The 27755-nt window shown below is 42.8% G+C and overlaps 2 protein-coding genes across 2 annotated transcripts in view; both read left to right on the top strand.

Moving 5' to 3' along the window:
* The window catches only part of fgf22 (fibroblast growth factor 22), a 130396-nt gene that overhangs the window by 59122 nt on the left and 43519 nt on the right, over positions 1–27755 (top strand). The window lies entirely within an intron of this gene.
* On the top strand, positions 27054–27515 carry LOC144607423 (ribosome biogenesis protein SLX9 homolog). The gene has a single exon (XM_078424282.1). The coding sequence runs from the start codon at positions 27054–27056 to the stop codon at positions 27513–27515; it is 462 nt and encodes a 153-aa protein (XP_078280408.1).

Here is a 27755-nt window from a genome sequence, read left to right on the forward strand (position 1 = left end):
TTCCAATCAAGGAGAACAGATCACCAAGTTATCACTATCTATGGGGCCAGCAATCTATAAGTTCCATGCCTGACTTAATTAGATCCATCCAACCAGTTATCATTTAGTTTAGTTTAGAGATACAGTGTGAAACAGGCTCTTTGACCCACTGAGTCCGTGCCAACCAGCAATCACCCACACACCAGTTCCATACACAATAGGGCCAATTTACAGAAGCCAATTAAGTTCTTAAGTTATAGGAGCAGAATTAGGTCATTTGGCCCATCGTCTACTCCGCCATTCAATCATGGCTGATCTATCTTTCCCTCTCAAACCCTAATAAACGTACAAACCTGCATGGTGTTGAGATGTTGGAGGAAACCGGAGCACCCAGAAAGAAACCCCATGTGGTCACAGGGACAATGGGCAAACCCTGTACAGACAGCACCCAAGGTCAGGATCGAACCCTCTCTGGCACTGTGAGGCAGAAATCCTAAATTGCTCACTTTAACAACTTGGCTAAAAATAAAGTTGTACAATGCGGTAAAAGTGGAAAATGCCAATAAAATATTTCCATAAATGGGAAAGTAAAATCTCCAAATCCCATCTGTGGCCTCCTTCATGAAACTGAGGAGAGGTTGTTTACAGCTACTGCGTACAGACAATGTTCAAGGTGCTTTTAAATCCTTTGCAGCTCTCAGCTGCTCCACATTTTTTGTTTCCTCTACATGTGGGGAAAGATAATGTATTGGAACTGTTAGCAACTAAGAACTAAGGGCGGCACAGTGGTGCAACAATAGAGTTGCAGCCTCAATAGACAATAGACAATAGACAATAGACAATAGGTGCAGGAGTAGGCCATTCAGCCCTTCGAGCCAGCACCGCCATTCAATGCGATCATGGCTGATCACTCTCAATCAGTACCCCATTCCTGCCTTCTCCCCATACCCCCTCACTCCGCTATCCTTAAGAGCTCTATCCAGCTCTCTCTTGAAAGCATCCAACGAACTGGCCTCCACTGCCTTATGAGGCAGAGAATTCCACACCTTCACCACTCTCTGACTGAAAAAGTTCTTCCTCATCTCCGTTCTAAATGGCCTACCCCTTATTCTTAAACTGTGGCCCCTTGTTCTGGACTCCCCCAACATTGGGAACATGTTTCCTGCCTCTAATGTGTCCAATCCCCTAATTATCTTATACGTTTCAATAAGATCCCCCCTCATCCTTCTAAATTCCAGTGTATACAAGCCCAATCGCTCCAGCCTTTCAACATACGACAGTCCCGCCATTCCGGGAATCAATAGCAAGAATATCCTTCCTCAAATTTGGAGACCAAAACTGCACACAGTACTCCAGGTGCGGTCTCACCAGGGCCCGGTACAACTGTAGAAGGACCTCTTTGACCTCTTTGCTCCTATACTCACAGCAGCAGAGACCCGGGTTTGATCCTGACTATGGGCGCTGTCTGTACGGAGTTTGTATGTTCTCCCTGTGACAGCATGGGTTTTCTCGGAGCACTCCGGTTTTCTCCCACACGCCAAAGACGTACAGGTTTTTAGGTTAATTATAAAAATTGTCCCTAGTTTGTGTAGGTTAGCGCATGGGGTGATCTTTGGTCGACGTGGACACAGTGGAGCTGAAGGGCCTGTTTCAATGTTGTTTCCACCTACAGGACTTGAGTATTGCAGGGGTGGTTTAATAATATATTTCATGATTGTTAGATGGAATTCTAAAACGCATTGGTATAGAAACTTGTGATAGATCTCATAAACTCAACTGCAACATAATAGAAAATAGGTTTTGTGTAGGCTTTCCAAACTTCACTTCCAATTAGCGTATGCTATCAAGATGAAGTTTCTTCCCCATGTTGTCTGATAAATACCATTCTCTTTCCACCTAACTCCAAATGTTCATTGAGCCAGGAGAATCCACAGATGCTGGGATTTTGAGCAAAAAAAAGTGCTGAAGGAACTCAGTGGGCAAGCATTTGTGGAGGAATGGACAGAAAACGTTTCAGATCTGGTGATATCATTAAACGTAAAGGTTAATTGTTTGCATTTTCTCTGTCATAGAGTCATACAGCACAGAAACAGCCCCTTTGGCCCAACCTATTAATGCCAACCAAAATGCCCGATCTATGCTAGTCCCAATTGTCTGTGTTTGGCCTATATTCCTCTAAATATTTCCTATCCATGTACCTGTCCGAATGGCTTTTAGATATTGTGATAGTGCTTCCCTCAACTGCCTCCTCCGGTAGCTCATTCCAAATACCCTCCAGCCTCTGAGTGAAAAGGTTTCCCCTCAGGTTCCTATTAAATAATGCTCCTCTCACCTTAAACGATGCTCTCCCTTTCTTGATTCCCCAACCCTGGGGAAATGACCCTGTGCATTGACCCTACCTATTCCTCTCATGATTTTATACCCATCTAAATGATCACCCTCAGCCTCCTGCCCTCCAAGGAATGAATTTATTTCCAACTTCTCCCACTAATACAGGTCCTTGAAGTCTTAGCAACATCCTCATATATCTTTGTTGCATTCTTTCCAGCTTACTGGCATATTTCCTGTAGCAGAGGAACTTAGCACAATACCTCAGGTGTGGGCGCACCAACATCTTGTACAACTGATTTTTCTGTCTTTTCACCGTTGTTTGCAATGGGAATATTGCCATTAATGCCCGGATACCAAAACATAATTAAAAATTACAACTTGATGATTTACAACCTCTTTCCTATTTTCGAAGAAACTGTTTTTTTTCCTCCCGTTTTGCAAGGATATTGCCAGGACTCAAGGGCCTGAGCTGCAGGGGAAGAGGGGCAGGGTTGGACTTGATCCCTTGAACCATTGGAGGCTGAGGGGTGATCATACAAGGGTGTATAAAATCTTGAGGGATTCTATATCAGAATTTAAAAGATACTTGAACAGGTGCATGGAAAGGAAAGGTTTAGAGGGATTAAGGCCAAACGCGGACAATTGTGAAATATTGACTTATTTAGATGGGATATCTTGCTCGGAATTGGCAAGATGGGACAAAGACTCTGTTTCTATACACTTTGACTTTATTTTGGGCCTTTAATATTCAATTGATTTGAAACAGTCGAATGAGAAATATTCCAAGTACCTTTAGCTCCAATGTACATTTGGAGAATGTGACTGTGTCACACTTCATTACAGACTTTTTTTAAACCTCCTTTAACAAATGAAGCAATGAGCAAGAGGCTTAAAAAGTAAAATCAATTTCTTATGCTTCAAAGTGGCTCCTTCATATTACCTGTTTCAATAACAGCAGCATCTTTAGAATTAAAACCAGAATTAGCGACATTCTCAAGAATCAAAAATGGTCAATAATGAGGACATTTCGTTTTGAAAGGAAAATGCTATTAACTATCCGATATACAGATCTATGTGGCTTTCCCTAGAGGCAGGAGTTAATAAACATAAGTTTCCCATTACACGTGGAGTTCCTGCTCGCTTTTTAAATAATGTATTAATGTAAGGACAGGCTGAAATCTTACTTATTTGTGCTAAATGTGAAGCAGAAAAAAAGGACAATTTTGAGAGCCTGACTTTGATAGAGCTGTTAAAATTTGATGATGGAGAAAACAAACTAAAATCGCCAGATCAGTGCTTTCGTTTGTGGACAATAAGATACCAGTATGCGTTTCAATTAAGTGATATTTAGCAACAATTTTTTTTCCATCAATGTACCCAACGTTGGAGACACTTGAACTTGTAATATAATAACTGAACTCTAACATCCAAGGAAATAAATGTTCTAATCCATTCACCTACGCTATCCATTAGCTAAGCACGATTAATATCTACGTGCCATGTTAAAGGTGCCGGTATACCATCACAAAAGAAGCACTGGGACAGGATATGATAGTCTTCTTCTTGCGTTTCAGGCAGCAGAATTTATGTGATGCCCTCCAGGCGCTGTAGCCAGTGCAATGTGCTGTTGTCGAGGGCCGTGAGGTCTACCCCTCCACCAGGGGGACAGAGGACAGCGCAGTCGAAAATGCTGTGCTGCGCTGTTTGCTGGTCTGCTCCACACACGCAGGCTGCTGATGCACGCAACCCCCAACGATACATGTTGGCGTTGAACCGGCCGACCCCTGTGCGGAGCCGGTTCAGGGCGACCCACTCCTTGCGGGGCATGTCCGTGCCGGGTGGGGCTGTGGTGTTCGGTGCGACAGTGAATTTAGGAGGTCGCGATGTCTGTTCCCAACTGGTTCTCCATGCTCCTAGTATGTTGAACCCGGAGCCACAGAGGGTCGCTGCATGACGGGAGAAAGGGTGACGAGGTGACAGGCATTGAGGTCCCAGTTGCTGTGAATCCTGGGCGAGGTGGTGCAAAGGATGTTTGGCGTCCGATGGGGCTTTGCACACCAGCCTATGAGTGAAGAACTCTCTGCGAAGCTTGGCGGGTGCGATACCTGCGAGCACCGGCAGGAGATCCGTCGGAGTAGGGCGTAGGCAGCCAGTGATGAGCCGCATGGTGTCGTTGAGGGTGGCGTCTAGCTTGCTGGTATGAACGCTGCGGCACCATGCTGGGGCGGCGTACTCAGCGGCGCTGTACACGAGTGCAAGAGCACTGGGTCGAAGAGTAGATGTCCTGGCGCCCCATGACGATCTGGCCAAGCAACGCAGGAGGTTGTTCCGTGCCGAGACTTTAGCACGGAGAGCTTCAAGGTGTTGCTTGTAGGTCAGCTGCCGATCTAGTTTCACCCCGAGGTATGTAGGAAATGGGTTGTTGGGTAGGGGTGACCCATTGAGGGTGACGGTTAGCTGGCGTTGAGCTTCCTTGTTGTTCAGGTGAAAGGCCGTTGTGGTGGTTTTTGCCACACTCAGTTTTAGTGTTTTAGATATGATAGTGTAAAGTGCTTAGTCCTGGGCATAATTTGGAATACACGGGCGCTGTTGGCAGAGTTGCCATTTACTCCCCATCCCTACCACCACTGAATGTTTTGCTGAGTCACATCAAAGGGTAGAGAGGAATCCAATATATTGATGCAGGACTGTTGTCACTTTAATTTAGTTTAGTTTAGTTTACAAATACAATGTGGAAACAGGCCCTTCGGCCCACTGAGTCCGCCCCGACCAGCGATCCATGCACATTAACACTATCCTACACAGTAGGGACAATTTTGCATTTACACCAAGCCAATGAACCTACAAACCTGTGCGTCTTTGGAGTGTGGCAGGAAACCGAAGATATCGGAGAAAACCCACACAGTTCATGGGGAGAACGTACAAACTCCGTATAGACAAGCACCCATAGTCAGGATCGAACCCGGATCTCTAGCTCTGTAAGGCAGTAGGTCTACCGCTGCACCACCGTGCCGCACTTGTAGACTAAATGATTAGCTTTCTTTAGCTTTCTTTCCTAGATGTCATCAGCAAGCTTGCTGAGTTTATTTGACATTTATCGGAACCTGTACTTTTCATTGCATTTAGTATGTTGTGGTAAAACTGGATTCAAATTCTCAAGTTACACCAGTGCTTCTAGAATTCATTTCCTACTGAATTATTGACGTGGGCTTCTAGATTACTAGCAATGCAACCACCATGTTGCTGTACTTGGTTAAGGAATGATCTAGATCGAGCTAGATAGGCTAGATAGAGCTCTTAAGGATAGCGGAGTCAGGTGGTATGGGGAGAAAGCAGGAAAGGGGTACTGATTGAGAATGATCAGCCATGATCACATTGAAAGGCGGTGCTGGCTCGGGCCGAATGGCCTCCTCCTGCACCTATTGTCTATTGTTGGTCTGCATGTTTTTCCCACCGGACACTAGTGAATCAGTGCATGGAGTCACTAGGCATCAGGAATAAAAGTTGTTTTGCATCACTCCTGAAATTTGATCCAAATGCACCCCCTTGTACTCTCTCTACCAGTCCTTTTTTTTGTGATGGGAGGTGCCAGTGTGGAGTACCAGCATCTCTAAACTCCCTCTACACTTTACTCCCTCTACACTCACGACTGCGCCCCCACCCATCCCACCAACACCATCATCAAGTTCGCGGATGACACGACTGTGGTTGGACTCATCTCAGGAGGAGATGAGACAGCCTACAGGGATGAAATCCAAAGGCTGGCAGCATGGTGTTCAGTGAACAATCTTGTCCTGAACTCCTCCAAAACAAAGGAACTTATAATTGACTTCAGGAAAACCAGTGCAGAATACGACCCACTCTACATCAATGGGGTCTGTGTGGAAAGGATACCCGCTTTCAGGTTCCTGGGTATGCACATCGCAGAGGATCTTACCTGGTCTACCAACACCATCACCACAGTGAAGAAGGCACAGCAGAGACTCCACTTCCTGAGGAACCTCAGGAAAACCAACCTGCAGGAGAAGCTCATGATGTCCTTCTATCGCTGCTCCATCGAGAGTGTGCTGGCATACTGTATAACCACATGGTATGCCAGCTGCTCAGAAAAGGGCAGGAAGGCCTTCAGAGGGTCATCACGACGGCCCAGAAGATCATCGGCTGCTCACTGCCCTCCTTGGAGCACCTGTTCAGCCTACGCTGCCTCAGTAGAGCAGGCAAAATAATAAAAGATCCATCCCACCCCGGCCACCGTCTGTTTGTTCATCTGCCCTCTGGTCGACGTTTCAGGTCGATCAAATCCCGAACAAACAGACTTAAGAACAGTTTTTACCCCAGGGCCATACGAGAACTGAACACTACCTTCTGCACTAGGTCACACTGTTAAAACTTTTGTACTTAATATAATTGTATTTATTTGTTTTTGCATTTATTGCATATATGTTTTTACGCACCGTCAGGATTGGCTATTTTTTAATTTCGTTGTACTCGTTGCAATGACAATAAATGAATATTATTATTATTATATTATTATTATTATTATTATTATGTCATTAAGCCTGGCAAGTAATCAGAGGAAACGTGCATGAAGGAACAGTAGATGCTGGTTTAAACCGAAGATAGACACAAAATGCTGAAGTATCTCAGCGGGACAGGCAACATCTCTGATGAGGAATGGGGTGACGTTTCAGGTCAAGACCCTTCTTCAGACTGATGTCAAAGGGGAGGGAGATACATAGATAAGGAATTGTGAGGATTTGAAAACAGGGCAAAGGGAGTGAAGATCAAGGAAAATGATTATTGTTAGCTGGGAGAAGGTAACAACAAAGCAAACATAAATAAAATGTAGTCGGAGACATTAAGACTGGTCGGAGAACTGGGAAGGGGTAGGGATGGAGAGAGAGGGAAATCAAGGGTTACTTAAAGTTAGAGAAGTCAAAGTAACCAGAGGATACAGTTGAGGGGAAGTTTTTTGATAAGTAGATAGTTGGCCAAAGGCCAGAGATGAAAAGACAGAAGGTGCGAGATAAAAGGATTGAAGAGTTGCAAATTGTGAACATTTGAACCATTGAATTGTGAAGCTAGAGGAAGGAATGGTGGTAGAAGAGGCGGGGGAAGGGGGGAAAACAGTGCGAATCCTGGTGGGGTATAGGAGAGTAGGGGAATCAAGAATCAGAGGACACAGGTTTAAACTAAGAGGGGAAAGATTTAATAAAAACCTGCGGGGTGATTTTTGGTGGGTATATGGAATGAGTTGCCAAAGGAGGTACTTGAGCGAGATACAATAACAATTACTTGAGTTTGGCTTGATTACATTCATGTATGTATTATCTGATCTAATCGGATAGCACGCAAAACAAATCTTTTCACTGTACCTCGATACACTTAATAATAATAAATCTAAACCCATTTACTTGAAGGTCAGGAACACACAGAGTGCTGGAGGAACTCAGTGGGTCAGGCAGCACCTGTGGAGCGAAATGGACAGATAGCATTTCAGGTTGGGACCTTTCTTCAAACTGATGGAGTAGGGGGGAAAGAAAGCTAAATAATGATGGTCAGCATGGACATAGTCGGCCGACGGGCTTATTCAAATAATTTATGACCAGTGACTATGTCTTAGCCACAGACTAACTGCCACAGAGATGATGGAAAATGCTGGAGAACTTGGATCTTCTGCATCAATGTCCAGACCCATTTACTAATTTGCCCTGATGAAGTCCCCTGACACAAGAGGTCACAACCTCACTGCAAGGTGAGGGGAGGAGAGTGAGGCACAGATTGCACCATGTTGCACGGAGGTGCAAAAGCTAAAACAGCAAAAGCACATACAACAGTACGGCACAAGAACAGCCCTTCAGCCCGCAATGCCTGAACAAGACGAATAAGATGCTGACAGCATATCTTATCTACCTGCATATCCTTCCACTCCCTGCATATCCGTGCGTCCATCTAAAAGCCTCTTAAATGTCACTACTATATCAACCTCAAATGCCAACCCCGACAGCACCTTCCAGGCACCCACCACCCTCTGTAAATAGGCCCTGCACATCTCCTCTAAACTTTGCCCCTCTCACCATAAAGCTATGCCCTATCGTATTTAATTTTTCCATCCTGGGGAAAAAGGTACTGACTCTCGACCCCATTTATGCCTCTCATAATTTCATATTCTCCTATCAGGTCTCCCGCAGCCTCCGGCATCCCTGAGAAAACTATCCAAGCCTGTCCAACCTTTCCCCATAGCTAATACCCCTGAATCCAGACTATAATCATTGAAGAACCGAATACATTTTTACAGATAATTGGACAGCTGCAGAAGGAGGGTTGAAGACTGTCTGCGTAAAACACATCAATAATAAAATGGACTTTCATATTTCATGTTTCAAAGGCCATTTTCGGTGTGCTTTGTTCTCTGATCTCAAAAATTCCCCGACTCCACCCCCCACATAAAACAAACCAGAGAACATGAACACATACTTTTAAAAACACACTAAAAATAACAAAAAAGACGAAAAGACAGACAGACCGTTGGCGAGACTGCCATCGCTGACGACGCCACCTGGTGTAAATGCTACAATTGGTGAGACTGAATTTGGAGCATTTCAGTTTTGGTCACCCTGCCATAGGAATGATGTCAGAGAAGAGTGCAGAGAAGATTTACGAGGATGTTGCCAGGACTCGAGGGCCTGAGCTACAGGGAAAGGTCAGGCAACCTCGGACTTTATTCCTTGGTGCGCAGGAGGCTGAGGGCGATCTTATAGGTGTATAAAATCATGAGAGTTGGGGTACACCCAGGATAGGGGAATCAACAACCAGAGGACATAAGGTTCACAAGTTCACAAATTATTGGAGTAGAATTAGACCCATTCAGCCCATCGAATCTACTCCGCCGTTCAATCATGGCTGATCTCTGCCTCCTAATCATGGCTGATCTCTGCCTTCTTCCCATAACCCTTGACACCCATTCTAATTAAGAATTTGTCTATCTCTGCCTTAAAAATATCCATTGACATGGCCTCCACAGCCCACTGTGGCAAGGAGTTCCACAGATTAACTACCCTCTGACTTGCGGTGCTGGCTCGAAGGGCCGAATGACCTCCTCCTGCACCTATTTTCTATATTTTCTATGTAAAGAAGTTCCTCCTCTCATCCTTTCTAAAAGAGCGCCCTTTAATTTTGAGTTTATAACCTCTGGTCCTAGACTCTCCCACCAATGGAAACATCCTTTCCACACCTACTCTATCTGTGGATATGGAATAGAATATGGATGTGGAAAGGTGAGAAGGAAAGAGTTAATAGGAACCTCCTAAGGGACAACCTTTTGGGTGGTGGATGCATGGATAAGGTAAGTTGAGGAGGTAATTAACACTTTAATCCTGTCTTTCGTCTTTTCAAGCATTTAAAAAGACACTTAAACAAGTACATGGGCAAGAACTATTCAGAGGGGTATGGGCCAAATGTGGGAAAATGGGCCAAGCTTAGAAGGGGCATTTTTGTCGGCATGGATGAGTTTGGGCCAAAGGACAGTTTCTGTGCTGTATGACTCTACGCCTCTATTAACCTCTGTAGCTTCCTTAAAAATAACTACAAAGGGATTTCATTAAGCAATCATAGGCCAATATGATGAACGATACGTTTAAGGATATTTCTATTCGAGTCATGGATTCATAGAGCTGTGCAGCACAGAAACAGGCCCATTGGCCCACCTTGTCCATGCCGACCAAGTTGGCATCCTGGGCGAGTTCTATTTGCATGCATTTGGCCCATTCCACTCTTTATCCATCCTATACAGATATCTGTCCAAATGTCTTTTAACATTAAAGTCCACATTTGTATTGCAAGTGTCTTACGCTTATCGAGTACAGATTTTATTGTGTGAATTACCCCAGGAGGACAAATTATATAATTTGAATATTAGTTGCCTTTCCACGTAATACATTTGAGTAACAAAATAGTTAAACTAGGTATCCACGACCAATGAAAAAGCTCTGTACAGACGCAACAGGAAACAGGTGAAACAGTATACACTTAATCTAATTACAGGCATCTCAGGTTCTCGCCTAAGTGAAATCTTTTGCATTATTAAGCCAGTAAATTAGATTATTGAATGAGATAGGCGACAAGGTAATCAGCATTAAAGAATCATTAGCTCTTTATTCTGCATCTAACCGCTGATGATAACATCAGCATCATTATTTTGGAAGCTAATGATTCTGTGGGCAAACACTCTGCTCATCAGCATGGCCTTTGGATTGTTGTGCGATGCATTTTCTGGTACAGTGGCAAAATATTTTAGTTAAACAGCTGAACGCAGATTGAATTCCAGGGGATGATTTATATTTCAGGCTCCACATTACGAGTTGTGCTTCTTTCTGGTGAGAGAGCGGTTACAAATGGATGTTCCGAATGGATTAGCAAAGATTCAGAGCCGATCATATTTTAGAAAACAATTGGATACACATTCGAGTCAGTTGCACTGGAGGGTAAAGAGGTGAATAATTGTATTAGTCGTGCAGCACAGCATCCTTAGCTGCGTGAATGGTACAACAGGGGCGGCACGGTGGCGCAGCAGTAGAGTTGCTGTCTTACAGCACCAGAGACCCGGGTTCGATCCTGACTAAGGGTGCTGTCTGTATGGAGTTTGTACGCTCTCCCCATGATCTCCCATTTTCACCCACGCTCCAAAGACGTACAAGTTTGCAGGTTAATTAGCTTCGGCAATATTTGTAAATTGCCCATAGTGTGCAGGACAGTATAAGTGTGCGGGGATCACCGGTCGGCGTGGAATCGGTGGGCCAAAGGGCCTGTCTTTGTGCTGTATTTCTAAACTAAACTAAACTTCTTCTTTCGTATGTCAACTACAACAGTCAAAAGTGGCAATTGGTGCTTCAGAGTACCATAGTTGACGCTTTGCTGCAAATTTTGCCAGTTCCGTAGAACTACCCAGGGTGGACGAAGGGGACTTAAAGCAGCTCCCACCCCTAAACTAAAGTAAACTAAACAAAACTAAACTAATAGTGACGTACAAAACTGGCAGCGTTCTCCTCCCTGAGTATTTTGAAGGATTTAAGCAGCAGCAATTTTTTTTAAAATCTGCATTAATCTGCGGCTACCTGTTCCTTAAATGGATGATAAATGTCTGTGTCTTATCTGAAACGGAATTGTAAAATGTCAGTGTGGTTCAACACTTCTAAAGTATAGGCTACAACAGATAGCCAACAGTGTAAAGCCACGAATATAGTCTTTTTAAGTATCACTTGATTTGAAAACAGAATGATTCTCTGATGGTTTCTATGGCAATGTGCTCTTTCAAGTGTTTAGTCTTGCAATCCATGCCCCTATTCTCCCTTTGTAAAATTCTCCTTTAATCATTCATCTGGTAGAGTCTAGCCAGTGCAACCATTATGCATGGCGCTATTGTCAACCGCCCTAATATTGCAAGTATATTGAAGTAAATATTTCCCAGGTACAATGGATTTTGCCCCAAACACCCCATCCTTCAGTGTATGCCTTGAAAAGATCCAAATGTGGCAGAAACATAATAATAATAATAATAATAATAATAATAATAATAATAATAATATTCATTTATTGTCATTGCAACGAGTACAACGAAATTAAAAAATAGCCAATCCTGACGGTGCGTACAAACATATATGCAATAAATGCAAAAACAAATAAATACATAAATACAATTAAATACAATTATATTAAGTACAAGATTTTTTAACGGTGTTGCCTAGTGCAAAGGTAGTGTTCAGTTCTCGTATGGCCCTGGGGTAAAAACTGTTCTTAAGTCTGTTTGTTCGGGATTTGATCGACTTGTTCGGGATTTGATCGAGACAATCCACAGGAAATGTGTTCATTTGATATATTAACGTGGCATATGCTGCATTGAGCACATCAGTTCTTTTCAAAATGTTATTTTCCGAAGTTGCTATATTTGGTAAATCAGGCATCATCTCTCTATGTATCACGTTTATGACACGGTTTAAAAAAATTAAATACATAATTGACATCATTGGCAAAATCATAATTAAATGCCCTCACAAAGATAATGGCGAGATATCTTTTTTATTGTTGCAGCTCTTCTGCTGTGGAATTTTGCACGTTGCTGTTGGGCAGGGTGTTCCAGGATTTAGATACGGTGAAGATGAAGGAATGGTGTTGTGTTCCTCAGACAGGATGATGTGTGTCTTGGAGGGATTAGTGTTCCCATGCATCTACTGTGCTCGTGCTAGAGTTTCAAGTATGGAAGATGTTGTTAGAATAGCCAAAGCAAGTGGTTGCAGTGCATTTTGTAGATGGGACATCGAAGCCATGGTATTGAAGGGGCGGAAAGTATTCATGTCCAGGATGATGAAAAGGGAATGCCAATTAAGTAGGTTGTATCATCCTAAATAGTGTTGCATGGTAGAAAACAAAGAACTGCCAGATGCTGGTTAGGAAACGAAGGCCCAAAGTGCTGGAGTAACTCAACGGGAGGGACAGCATCTCTGGAGAACATGGATAGCCAACGAATGCAGGTAAATGCGGGTCTGAAGGGTCCTGACTTGAAACGTCTCCTATTTCCTTTCTCCACAGATGCTGCCTGACCTGCTGAGTTACTCCACCAATTTGTGTGCCTAATGTACAGTATGATTGTCACTGAACTGTATGCAAACTAAAAAAAATTCACTGAACTTGGGAAGGCATGACAATGGAGTAGCTTTGAACCATTTAACAATTTTCAAAGATCCAAGGCAACAATTGTTTTTCTAATTATGTGAAAAACGTAAGGTCAAAATTGTGCTTTTCGTGCCCCAGAGCAAACTTGAGCAGAATAAAGTCGAGGGCAGCAAGTTCCAATCGTGCATTCTGAAGCCTGACTTTCTGAGTTACTGTTGGTAAGATTAACATTTATTCCAACATCCATGATACGGAAAAAGATAAGAGGAAGGATAGGATAAGGGGATGAGTTGCATTGTTTATGCCCAGGACAGGATGGCCCTGCAGAGAGTAGTGCGTTCGGCAGAACGCACCATGGGAACTACACTCGTCCCCCTGCAGGACCTATACATCAGAAGGTGCAGATCCAGGGCAAGCAAGATCATGAGGGACCCCTGCCACCCCAGTAACGGACTGTTCCAGATGCTACGATCAGGCAAATGCCTCCGCTGTCACTCTGTGAAAACGGAGAGGATGAGACGGAGCTTCTTCCCACAGGCCATCAGGACTGTCAACTTTTATAACCCCAGAGACTAAATTTTTGTCGACACTAATAGTAACTTATTAACTTTATTTATATGCTGTAACTGTAATTCTTTTTGTGCACAACCCGCAGGCATTGCCACTTTCATTTCACTGCACATCGTGTATGTGTATGTGACAAATAAATTTGACTTTGACTTTGACTTTGACTTTGAAATGAAATGGCACTTTTTTGAAGGGATAAATGGCCTTTTTCCATTGCGATTATTTTTCCATTCACCTATAATTCCCATCTATTGTTTGCAGCATCACTTGGTACTGAATGAAATAAGAATAGGAAATGCTGGAGATACTCAGCTATAAATATTACCGGGGTGTCACAGTGCACAGTAGTCTTTGCTGCCTTTTAGCGCCAGAGACCCGGGTTTGCCCTGACTACGAATGCTGTCTGTACAGAGATTGCACATTCTCCCTGTGAATGAGTAGGTTTTCTCTGGGCGTTCCAGATTCCTCCCACCTTCCAAACACGGTTTAATTGGGTTTCGTAAATTGCCCCTACTATGTAGGATGCAAAACTGGGACAACATAGAACTAGCATACGGGTGATTGTTGGTCAGCGCAGATTCGGTGGGCCGAAGGTCCTGTTTCCAGGCTGCATTTCTAAACTAAACTAATATAAAGTTGAACTAAACCAAACTATTTGTAAAAGCACATGATGCATTTGGATGAATGCATTAGGAAGCAATCTGCGTTCTTCCAAATCTGCAATGCTGATCGATCACCTGAAGGAAAATGATAGCAGACGCAATCAAATTTCACATCTTCCCTTTCAAATTGTACTCTATCAGAATTAGCAAATATATCCCTGGTCCTCCATCAATTGTAAATTCAGGAGCTCCCAACCCCACATCAATGTCGGAACATGTTCAACAGTTAAATTGCAATGATTTAAGAAAGCTCACCACTATGACCTCCTCAAGGGCAATTAATGATCAGCAATAAATCAGGCAGTGGAGGCCAATTCTCTGAATGCATTCAAGAGAGAGCTAGATAGAGCTCTTAAGGATAGCAGAGTCAGGGGGTATGGGGAGAAGGCAGGAACGGGGTACTGATTGAGAATGATCAGCCATGATCACATTGAATGGCGGTGCTGGCTCGAAGGGCCGAATGGCCTACTCCTGCACCGATTGTCTATTGTCTTGTCTATAATAAATCCTGGTCTTGTCAACAATGTTTATCACCTTGCTATAATTGTTAAATAGTTTATATTTGCAAAACTAAAATTTGACACATATTGTAAGTAGCCTGGTAATTTTATTTAGATACAGAAAAATTAATCATGATAATTGACAAGAAAAACACAAAATACTGGAGTGACTCATCAAGTTAGGCTGCACCTCCTCTCTCCGATGGGAGTTCTGTGAGACCCTCTCTCACTGCCCACCCTCTGTGACTCCTGCTGCTGCCTAAAATATTCCCTCCACAGATGTTGCCTGACCTGCTGAGTGACTCCAGCACTTTGTGTTTTCCTCAAGATTCCAGCACCTGCAGTTCTTTTGTCTCCATAATTGATAAGCACTTGGAAACAAGGGCAATAGATTGAATGTAATGGCAAGAATGGAGTCGTCATGAACATTGCAAATAACACGTACACATGATATATGGACACTGACAAAGGAAAGTGTATGCAATGTTTAAAGAAAGCAGATGCAGATAATGGAAGATGCCAACAAGGTTAATAGAACAGGGCAGTTTCACAAATCCACATGTATTCTATGGAAAAGCTGCAGAAGATTAGTCTCCTCAACTTTCAACACCAGAACTGTGCTGACTACCATGACAAACAGGACTGTAGCAATATGAATATATTGTTAAATAAATCTCACTCAGATCTGAAATAAGCCTGAACACTTACGCTGAGATATGTACTCATAATTACCATCTTCTTTATTCATCAAATGCTTGAGAATGACATGCAAAATTACTAGATTGTAATGTTTGGAAAAATAATCTGAATTATTAGGCAGTCATACACACATACATATTAAGAATAGCATTACGCCAATGGGCCCTTCAAGCACACAAAGAAGAGCTTTTCACTGTTCCTAGGTAACTTAGGTACATGTGACAGTAAAGTATCATTCATTCATTCAGCAGCTCCGCCATTCATTGGCATTGATTTATTATTGTCACGGGTCCTGAGATACATTGTTTTGAAAAAACAAAGTGAAAAGCTTTGTTTTGTGTGCTATCTAGTCAAATCATACCGTACCCGAGAACAATTAAACCATATGTGAGGACGAAAGAGGAAGGAAACAAAGCACATGTCAGTCGTGTTATCTGCAAATTTGTAAATGCAATTAGAGCAGAATTTAGTTGCAGAATCATGAGTGCATAGGGACTATAGTGAGAGGCTGAGAATGCAGCCTTGCTCGGGCACTGGTTTTGAAAATAATCATGGAGGGTGTTTTATCAGCTATCCTTAATGATCAAAGATTGTAGGTCAGGAAGTTGAGGATCATTTACTGAGTGGGTGCTGAGTCTTAGATCCAGGAATTTGGAGATGAGTGCGGATGTAATGGTATTGGTGGTGGAGCTACAATTAATATGTAGATGTCTTGCATATTCAGATGTTCCAGGGATGAGTGTGGAGCCTGGGAGATAGTGTTCATGAGTTCATAAGTTCTAGGAGCAGGATTAGGCCATTCAGCCCCTCGTCTACTCCGCCATTCAATCATGGCTGATCTATCTTTCCCTCTCAACCCCATTCTCCTACCTTCACCCCATATAGTGGTGGTCCGTACAGGGTTTGAACCCGTGACATTGGAGGTATTAGCGCCGTGCTCTAACCAACTGAGCTAAACAGTCCTGCTTCCAGTGTCTGCCATGAACCTATTGTGGTGGTAGGCAATATGATCAAGGCCGTGTGGGAGGCTGGAGATGATGTGTGCCAAGACCAGCCTCTCAAAGTACTTCATGATGGTGGATGTCAGAGCCACTGGACAGAAATCATTCGGGCATGCTTACTTGATTTTCTTTCACACCGGAATGATAGTACAACCTATCTAACACTACAACCTCCAAATAAGTTCTGAACTACATAGACTTGGTGGTATTAGTTTTGTCTTTCTGCACTATTATTGTTTGCTGTCTTTATGTGTATGTACATCTATAAAATATATATATATATATATATATGTGCATGTGTGTGTATGTGTATATGTATATATATAGAGAGAGATATGTGTGTGCGTATATATGTGTATATATATTATATAGTTATACATATACATGTGTGTGTACACACATATATATATATTTATATACACACATATTACACACACACACACACACACACACACACACACACACACACACACACACACACACATATATATATATATACTGATCTTTCTTTACTCGTTTGTTATATTGTTTACAGTGTACTATGTTTACATATTCTGTTGTGCTGCTGCAAGTCAGAATTTCATTGTTCTGTCTGGGACATATGACACACAACACACATATAGGCACACACACTCACACAACACAGAGAGACACACTGCACACAGACAGACACACACACAGAGTCAGAAATCAAATACATATTATTACATTAAATTCTTTAGAAATGAGTGATTAATTAATTAAAAATCAACAGGCTGAAGGAACTCAACGGGTCAGACCGATCTGTAGAGGAAATGGATAGATAATGTTTCAGATCAGTTCAGTGCCCTTCTTCACACTAATGGAGTAGGGTGAGAAAGTTGGAGAAGAGAGATGTAGTGCCAAACTCTAGAGAGAAAAAAAAGTATTTTAAAAGCCAGCCTGGTATTTGTAGTGGAGGAGACTCTTTAACGGAACCTTACGTTTTTTTTAATGTAATGATCCCATTGAAGCCTCTCCTACAATGTGTGGAAAGGCGACAATGGAGAAAGACTTTGTGAGTGTGGGTCGAGCTTTGTGTCTCAAGGTTGCGGAATAGCAGATAAGCCCAGCTCGCCTCCAGAGACACACACGTCTTGCCGGCTGATCGCACAGAATGGCTTTGACAATGACCATGATATCAGACCGTTTCTTTCCTCCTGAGCGCAGAGGAAGCTTGGCAGTGGGTGGCAGCAGTGTGGGCGGAGAGGTGGGGAATTGATTAGGGCTGGGATAAGAAAGAATCCCGGCTGAAATTCGGCTTTGGAGGGGGGGGGGGGGGGGGTGGAAATCAGATGAGTTAGTCGTTCCTTTGATCAGATCACTCACCCCAGTAGCCTAATGCAGGGCAGTGACTGTCAGACTGAGCTACTGAAAACTGACAAGAACAAGATCAGACCAGCATGACATCTGGACACATAAACTGTCAGTCACACCAGAGTGAACTGCCTGCTAATTATTCCTTTGATAATGCATTGCATATGTTTAAGCAAGGATGGTGTGACCGAGGGCACATGGTAACCAGTACTAAGCAGATTATTTTCATCCATCACTGCAAATATCCCACACCTCCACTGCTTTAGACTGCTCACTGGTCTGGTAGTTTTGACCCTTTCTGCCGCACGATTGTCTAAATAACCTTCTCGCACTGCCCTGAAACAGAACGAGTCACGCTATTGAAGGAATCGGATACTTCTAATTCACTTAATAGCCCAAGAACATCCTAGCTAATTCCCTTAAGTACACATTGAATAGCTACATTTCCGAAGGGAGTGATTTTTATCTAGTCATTTGCAGTGAGGGGGGAAAAAAACACAGAAGAATACAAATTTCTTTTGAACTTTCTTCCTTGATCAGGCACAATTTAAGGTAAAATAAAAGCAGCTGTTGGGAAAATTGCTGCATCTGTTCCGGCTGATCTTATCATTGAAAATATATCAAATGAAGGGAAAACGGTGCATCCAGCTCAATGCAAAATTGCTCTGGTGTAATTGTTTCGTAATTGGCGTCTGAAGGGAGGGGAAAAAAATCCTTTACACAGGAAACTTCCCATAAGAAGACATATGATCTGCGCGGCACTCAGCGGCTCCAGAGTGCACCAATCCTCATTCGGGAGCACAGACAACCAAAACCTGCAAATGGATATTGACTTAATAGAAGTCAAATTCCAGGTTGTGTTTTCTGTGTCCTGATTACGCAAATGATAATCTCAAGGCCGGCACTAACGATCCCAGATTCCAAGTCCCACCACACTTGCCTTGGAATTTAAATGCAGTTAAGCACCTGGAATTTATAACAGTAACCACTCTTAGTAATGTCAACTGCAAACGCTGTCCAGTTGTAACAATAACCTATCTGTTTAATGTCCTCCAACAGAGGACGGCACTGGCGACACGGTGGCGCAGCGGTAGAGTTGCTGCCTCACAGCGCCAGTGACCTGGGTTCGATCCTGACTATGAGTGCTTCTCTGTATGTTAACTCCATGACTAGTTAGACCTCTTAAGGATAGCGGGCTAGATAGAGCTCTTAAGGATAGCGGAGTCAGTGGGTATGTGGAGAAGGCAGGAACGGGGTACTGATTGAGAATGATCAGCCATGATCACATTGAATGGCGGTGCTGGCTCGAAGGGCCGAATGGCCTACTCCTGCACCTATTGTCTATTGTCTATTGACGGCATGGGCTTCATCCGAGTGATCCGGTTTCCACCCTTGGAAACATGGACTTGGGGGCATTTTTTGTTGTCTTTTTGTACTATTTGTGTGTGTTTGTTTTATGTATGTGTATGTATGCATGCATATAGACAGTATATATATGTGTGTGTGTGTGTGTATAAATATTTGTGTGTGTGTGTGTGTATATATATATATATATATATATATACACACACATATCTATCACATATCTATACACACACACACACACACACACACACACACACACACACACACACACACACACACACACACACACACACACACATATATGTGTGTGTGTGCATGTTACTTACAATGGTTTTTTGTGGACAAAAAGGTGCCTGGGCACACGATTAATAAACGCTCATGTCACAGGGTCGGAAAACATAATAAGTACGCTTAACATTTTAGAGGTGTTGGTTTGTCGTACTGCTTCATACTGCCACAGAAAAAAACATTGGTTTCTTACACAAATGGTTCTTTTCTTGCTTTCTGAATACAGGGTAAGTGCCAGTTACTTTGACAGCAATCGTTTATGTAAGGAACTGCAGCTGCTGGAGGGAAAAAAATGCCCCCAAGTCCACCCCCAAGACACCCCAAAAAATGACCCCATAGTCCAAAAGACCTACAGGTTTGTAGGCTAATCGGCTTGGTATAATTGTAAATTGTCCCTAGCGTATGTAGGATAGTGTTAGTGTGCGGGGTTCACTGGGCGGCTCAGACTCGGTGGGCCGAAGAGCCTGCTTTCACCCTGTATCTCTAAACTAAAAGTAAGAGCAAATTTGCCAGTCTACTGCTCCAACTGTTGTACCCACCCCACTTGGTTAATTCTTTAAAAATGCCCTCTTCTCAAGGAGAAATTAGGATTGGAGAATACACGCTAGCATGGCTAGCAACAGCCAGATCCTGAGCAATGAATACAAGAAAAAATAAGACATAAATTCCCTCCAAATATCATCCCAAAACATTGGCTATCCGTTCCCTCCATGCTGCATGTCCCTTGGAGTTCTTCCACACTTTGTTTAGTTTTAGTTTAGTTTAGAGATACAGTGTGGAAACAGGCCCTTCGGCCCCTCCGATTTCATGCCCCCCCCATATACTAGCACTATCCTACAATTTATAATGTTGATTCTTGATTAGTACGGGTATCAGAGGTTATGGGGAGAATGGGGTTAGGAGGGAGAGATAGATCAGCCATGATTGAATAGCAGTGTAGACTTGATGAGCCCCGAATAACCTAATTCTACTCCTATCACTTATGATCTGATGAATATTTACCAAAGCCAATTAACTTGCAAACCTGTATGTTTTTGGAATTATGGAAAGAAACTGGAGCTCCCAGAGTAAGCCAAGGTGGTCACAAGGAGAAGGTGCAAACTCCATGCAGACAGCATGCAGAGTCAGGAACGAACCCGGGTCCATGGCGCTGTAAGGTAGCAACTCTACCACTGCGCCACCGTGCCGCTCTGTTTTGTGTTTTGCTCAAGGTTCCAGCAGCTGCAGTTCCTTGTGCTTCCCTCCATAAACGATTGCTGTCAAAGTGACTGCCGCTTACCCAGTATTCAGAAAGCCAGAAATGAACCGTTTGTGTAAGAAACCAATGTTTTTTCTGTGGCAGTATGAAGCAGTATGACAAACAAGCACCTCTAAAATGGTAAACATAATTATTATGTTTTCCGACCCCGTGACATGAGTGTTTATTAATCGTGTGCCCAGGCATCTTTTTGTCCACAAAATTCCATTGTGAGTAACATGCACACACACATATATATATGTATATTATATATATATATATGTGTGTGTGTGTGTGTGTGTGTGTGTGTGTGTGTGTGTGTGTGTGTGTGTGTGTGTGTGTGTGTGTGTGTGTGTGTGTGTGTGTGTGTGTGCGCGTGTGTGTGTGTGTGTATTTACATATATATATATTTTTAAATATATATTTATATATATATATATATATATACACACACACACAAATATTTATACACAAACACATACACACATATATATATATACTGTCTATATGCATGCATACAAACACATACATAAAACAAACACGCACAAATAGTGCAGAGACAACAAAAAAATGCCCCCAAGACCATGTCATTCAAAGCTTATTTGGAGGTTGTCGTGTTTAATAGTCTGATGGTTGCAGTGAAGAAGCTGTTTCTGAACATGGACGTCACCATTTTCAGGCTTCAATATCTTCTTACTGATGGCATAATTAAGACTGTGAATATCGTCACTGCGATGTGTTGGTCTGTATACTGAGTTAACTCGGGTGACAGATTATACTGCAACTGGTCTCGGTACCATTGAGTTAACCACAAAACACCAACAAACTCTGACCACTGATTGGGATTTCACCCCTGCAGAAAAATGTGCATGTGTAGACATCAGTTAACAACTGGGTAGCACGTAAGATTGATGCACTACGCGGTCAAATAATCAGTTGATGTTCATTGTCCTTCTCAGACAAGAGGAATAACACATTGTCCTGTATCACAATTGTAGTAGCAAAGGCCAATATGTTGGTGTTGGTTTATTATTGTCACATGTACTGAGATACAGTGAAAAGCTTTTATTATAACTGAAGGTTACAACAATTAACCTTCTTGGTTCAGAAGAAAAGATAACTGGAATTTTAAAGAAAAGAAAATAAATAAATATAAATGCATTCCTTTTCTCCAGAGATGCTACCTGACCCACTGAGTTACTCCAGCATTTTGTGCCTATTTTTGAAAAATATAATGATTTTTTTTTGTTGTATTTCATGACAACAAAGTAATTTCAGTCTGGATATAAACTGTTGGTGTCAGCATGGGCTGAAGGGCCTGTTTCTCTATCTATGACTCTAACTAAATTTTAAATTATACTAGACCAAGTGGACCCGTTGGGCCCAAACCTCTCCTGCATTGGTGCAGCACTCTCTCCTCCCCCCTTCCCCTCCCCTCCCCCCCAATTCATCCCCCTCAAGCCCCCTTATCCTCCTCCCACCTCCCTCCCTCTCCCCCTCCCTCCACCCCCCTCCCTCCCTCCCTCCCCCTCCCTCCCTAGAAGATAGATTTAAACTTTAAAATGTGAATAACTTTAAAATATAATACCGATTTCAATGAAACTTCTTCCATTAGCACCAAAGGGACAACGGTGAGTAAGGTGGGCCTAAAATTGTTGCGCTGTCGTGTACCGTTTTGGCTGTAGTTTAGGAACAAACAAACGTTTTAGTATATAGATTACAAAATATTTTATTTCAAGCAAATTTAATCCGAGTTTCACAAAATATGTTTATAAATTCTGACAAATGCCTTGAGAAGACCAGTGTTCAAAATGTACTAGTCATTTAAATCATCTTTGCAATATATTTCTCTTACCTTGTTCATTGAAATATTCCATGGGGGAATGCCAGTGTATTGTGTAAAGGACAGGCTTGAAATATAACACCAGTGGTAAAATCATTCAACAAGGGCAAGCAGAACACAATTAATGCATTAATAAAATCAGTCTGGATTTAACTAAACATCTGAGTGCTACAAGCCTCCACAAAATGCAACACTAATGTGCGTATCAATGCAAAAAGTGGCCAATTTCATGCTTGAATTGGTTATAGTATTTATAAAGATATTTCAAACAAGATTTCTTGCATGTGACCAGAGTTGTATTTCCATTATATTTTCACAATTGGAAGTCAGGTGTCTTTATGTGTAGCGTATAGGTTTGTGTCCATTAGTCCAGCGATCACCAAGAATTAAGAATCATCACCAGGGAATTTAGTATGGAACTCAGGGTAAGAGAAAAATGGGCTGAAAATGTATGTCTTTTTACTTAATAATAAAATGATTGGCAATTGGTTAAAAAGATATCTGGGCGACAGTCTAATATGATTGAATGATATAATAAATATTCTTAATTTCTCATTGGTACTGGAAGCTGGCATTATGAGGCATTATGAATGAGAAAACCAATGGTATTCTTAGTCTAGAGACAAGTGTTAATTGGATAGGAAAGGTTTGGAGGGAGATGGGCCAAATGTGGGCAGATGAGACTAGTGTAAATGGGGCATCTTGGTCGACATGGGCAAGTTGGGCCTAAGGCCACTGTCTCCGTTCTGTATGACTCTAATTGTCATATGTATCAAGAACAGTTAAATGAAATTCTAACTTGCAGCAGCAAAACAAGCCTGTAAACGCAATACATAAATATCATACATAATAAATAAGATAATAACCCCAATACCATTGCAGAAAAAAACCCTAAGTCCTTACTGCAAGCAAAGACATTCCATTGTTCATAGTTGAGGTTAATATTTCGTAATGTTCAAGATCCTGATGTGTGTTGGGAAGAAGCTATTTTTGAGCCTGGTGGTCACGGTTTTCTTCCTTCTGATGGTTTTAGATTTTTATTTTTAGATTTAGAGATACAGCGCGGAAACAGGCCCTTCGGCCCACCGAGTCCGCGCCGCCCAGCGATCCCCGCACATTAACACTATCCTACACACACTAGGGACAATTTTTACATTTTACCCAGTCAATTAACCTACATACCTGTACGTCTTTGGAGTGTGGGAGGAATCCGAAGATCTCGGAGAAAACCCACGCAGGTCACGGGGAGAACGTACAAACTCCGTACAGACGGCGCCCATAGTCAGGATCGAACCTGAGTCTCAGGCTTTGCATTCACTGTAAAGTAGCAACTCTACCGCTGCACCACTGTGCCGCAAGGAGGTAGGAGGGAAATGAATGGTTGGTATGGTGTGGGTCTTCGATGATACTGGCTGCATTTTGAGATAGCATCTCCTATAGATACCTTTGACGATGGGGAGGTGAGAACCCGTGATGGGCCTGGAAGCGTCCACCACTCTTTGTAATCTCCTTCGTTCCTGGGCATTCGAGTTGCTGAATCAGGCTGAGATGCAACCAGACAAAATATGATCAGGCAGTGATAAAACATGGTGGGATTGTGAATGGGAAGAAGAATGCAAGAAAACTTCGAGAGGATATAGATAAGTCCAGTGAATGGACAAGTGGACAGTAGATGAAAGATCATTTCGAATAATATGAAACTATCCACTCTGATGCACCAAACAGAAAAGCAGGGTATTTTTGAATGTTTAGAGAATGGGTAATACTGATACACAAATGGACCTAGTTGTTCACAAGTTATGGGAGTTGAATTTGGCCCATCGAGTCTACTCCACCATTCTTCTCTGCCACCTAATCCCATTTTCCTGGCTTCTCCCCATAACCCTTGACACTCGTTCTAATCAAGAACTTGTCTATCTCTGACTTAAAAATATCCACTGGCTTGGCCTCCACAGCCCTCTGTGGCAATGAATTTCGCAGTTGTCCTTCAAAAAATTCAAGAGAGTGTTTATTTGTCGTAAGCACCGGATATGAACTGGAACAATGAAAGTTTTACTTGCTGCACCTTTACAGGCGTATTAGATGCAACAACTATAATACATATACAATAACTTATTCGTTATTCTGACTAGACCACGATAGTGCAAAATCCAAAGTTTCTCGAGCAACCATAGTAGTGAAAAGTCTATAGTGGTTCGATGCTGAGGTGGGTTTGTAGTTAGTGTTGTTCAATAAATATTTTTGTCTCCCACAATTTTAAGTTGAGAGGCAGGGAATTTAAAGGAAACTTGTTTTTCCACAAAGAGAGCGGTGGTTATCTGGAACAAGCTGTCAGAGGAGGTGGTGCAATGCAATGCATTTGGACAGGTACTTAGATAGGAAAGGGAGATGGGTCAAATGCAGGCAAATGGGATTAGCGTAGATGACTTTGGACAAGGTGGGTTGAAAGAGTGTGTGCCTGTGCTGTACAGTTTTCTGGTTCTATATACACAAGGCCGAAACAGATTTATATACTTTAGTTTAGAGATACAGCAGAGAAACAGGCCCTTTTTCCACTGGGTCCCATGCTGACCATTTCACACTAGTTTTATGTTGTCCCATTTTTTCATCCATGAGGAGCAATTTACAGAGGTGTGTCTTCGGGATGCGAGAGAAAACTGGAGCACCCAGAGGAAACCCATGCAGTCACAGGAAGACCTTGCAATCTCCACGCAGACTAGGGTTGCCAACTGTCCCGTATTATCCCGGACATCCCGTATTTTGGGCTAAATTGTTTTGTCCCGTACGGGACCGCCCTTGTCCCATATTAGGCCTGGATGGCACTGTAGGCTCAGACACTGTAGGCCCCGACGCTGTAGGCCCCGACGCTGTAGGCCTGGACACTGTAGCCCAGGGGCCGCTGCAATCCCTGACAGTGTAGGCCCGGACGCCGCCTAACGGAGGTTGCGTAGCAACCTGCCTCCCGGCCCAGGTGGCCGCCTTTGATGGAGCGGGAGCATGTGGCCGCTGGCTGGGTGAGGTCACGTGGGGCGTGGGGCACCTTGTCCCGTATTTGGGAGTGAGGAAGTTGGCAACCCCTAACACAGACAGCACCTGAGGTCAGGACTGAGCCTTGCTCTATAGTACTGTGAGGCAGCAGCTCTGCCAGTACATCTTAGTGAAATAAAGAGTTATAGGGAACAAGGAGAAAAAGTGAGAATAAGATCAAACAAGAAATGCATAGACTTCTGCTCCGATATCTATTTTTAGTTTAGTTTAGAGACACAGCAGGGAAATAGGCTGTTTCACTGACTGAGGTCACGATGACCATCGATCACCCATTCACATTATGTTATTCCACTTTCGCATCTACTCCCTACACTACAGTGGGAATTTACAGAACGTGCAAACTCCACACAGACAGCACCCAAAGTCAGGATTGAACCCACATCTCTGGTGCTGTGGCTCTACCAGCTTTGTCAGCAGAAGCTCCACCAGTGCCAGAGACACGGGTTTGATCCTGACCTCAGATGCTGTCTGTGTGGAGTTATGCCTTTTGTCTTTTTTTCTGGTGTCTTTTGTTCTATAATATCAGTAATATTTACATCCTGAGAATGTAGTTTTGAAACAGCATCAGAGAACGTATGGTGGTGCAACGGTAGAGCTACTGCCTTACAGCGCCAGAGACCCCAGTTCAATCCTGACTATGGGTGCTGTCTGTATGAAGTTTGTACATTCTCCACGTGTCTGTGTGGGTTTTCTCTGAGATCTTCGGTTTCCTCCGTCACTCCAAAGATGCACAGGTTTTTCGGTTAATTTGCTTGGTAGAAATGTAAAATTGTCCCTAGTGTGTGTAGAGTAGTGTTAATGGGCGGGGATCACTGGTTGGTGCGGACTCGGTGGGCCGAAGGACCTGTTTCCACGCTGTTTCTCCAAACTAAACTTTTAGCCTCGTCACTGGTGAATGAATCAAATGCAGAACTTTGATTTAGCTGTTTGGGTGGTACAACATAAAAATTCTGCAGGAAAAATGAAAAAATAATTAATAAAGATTACGGTTCCCCAAATAATTTCTTCACCTGAAGTTTAGAAGCTCTGTATGGAAACTTGAACGAGACCAAAAAAAAGCCATAAGTTAAAATCCAGCCCAACATTATGACAGTCTATTGACGTTCAGCAGGATAGACCTAAGAAATCATTCAAGTTTACTTTTTTTTTAAATCTTGGACCTTCCCACAGCACTGCAGTCTCTGAGGAAATCACTGTGGCAGATTTTCCTGATAAGGCACTTTAACTGTTTTCTTATTACCCCAGGGAGAGATGTTTTGTGTTCCCATTGCGTGATGACTTTAATTATCACAGAGCCATTGATAACAGGCCTGCAGCAGGAACATTGATTCTTCCCAATTGGAGCTAGGTCTTATCAGTCAAACATGCCAGATGAAAGTGCTTATCAGATCTACCAGATGCTAGGTTATATACTAACTCTTTCATTAACTGTATGTGGCTCAGAGTGTAAAAGTCCCATTTCAGGTTCATTCAAGTCTGTGCCGTTTTAAACAGTGCCAATGAGAAAAACTTGCACCGTGCTTACTGTGGATGCAGCCCAGACCAGCCTCCCTTCCATTAATTCCATTTATACTTCACACTTCCTTGGCAAGGCCAGCAGCGCTTCACAAAATCGAGATGATCAAACTGGCAAAACAGAAGAAGAAAGACCGAGAGAAACCAAAATCTGCCCCTGTTGTGGGAGACACGCAGCCACTTTCTGATGCGCTGCCAAAGTTGACAGAATTGATCAGTGAAAGCAACAGTTCAATGGTCAATAAATCAAAGAGCCATGCAAAGAAGAAACCAGAAAGGATACAGTGCAGTAGGATGAAGCAAGCTCAAAAACGGAAATTCATAGAAGAAGAAGTTGCCCAATTCAAAGTTACCATTGAGAACCCAGCATTTAAGGCAAACCCTCTTGCAGCAGTCAGTGAGCATCTTCACAAGATGAGTAGGAAAATAACTGCAGATGCTGGTTCAAATCAAAGGTATCACAAAATGCTGGAGTAACTCAGCGGGTCAGGCAGCATCTCAGGAGAGAAGGAATGGGTGACGTTTCGGGTCGAGACCCTTCTTCAGCCAAGAAGATGAAATCTGAAGATCTGTAAAATACAAGGACTTCTGCCAAAGGGCATGTGAAATAATTTGCAAGTTGGCCGCATTTGACAGACCTTGTGTCAAAAAGTATTATTTGCATATACTGTTTCTGAATGGGAATCTTTCACACAGAATTTTTTTTTAAACAGCGTA

The sequence above is a fragment of the Rhinoraja longicauda genome, chromosome 28 (assembly GCF_053455715.1).
Source record: "Rhinoraja longicauda isolate Sanriku21f chromosome 28, sRhiLon1.1, whole genome shotgun sequence".
Taxonomy (NCBI): Eukaryota; Metazoa; Chordata; class Chondrichthyes; order Rajiformes; family Arhynchobatidae; genus Rhinoraja; species Rhinoraja longicauda.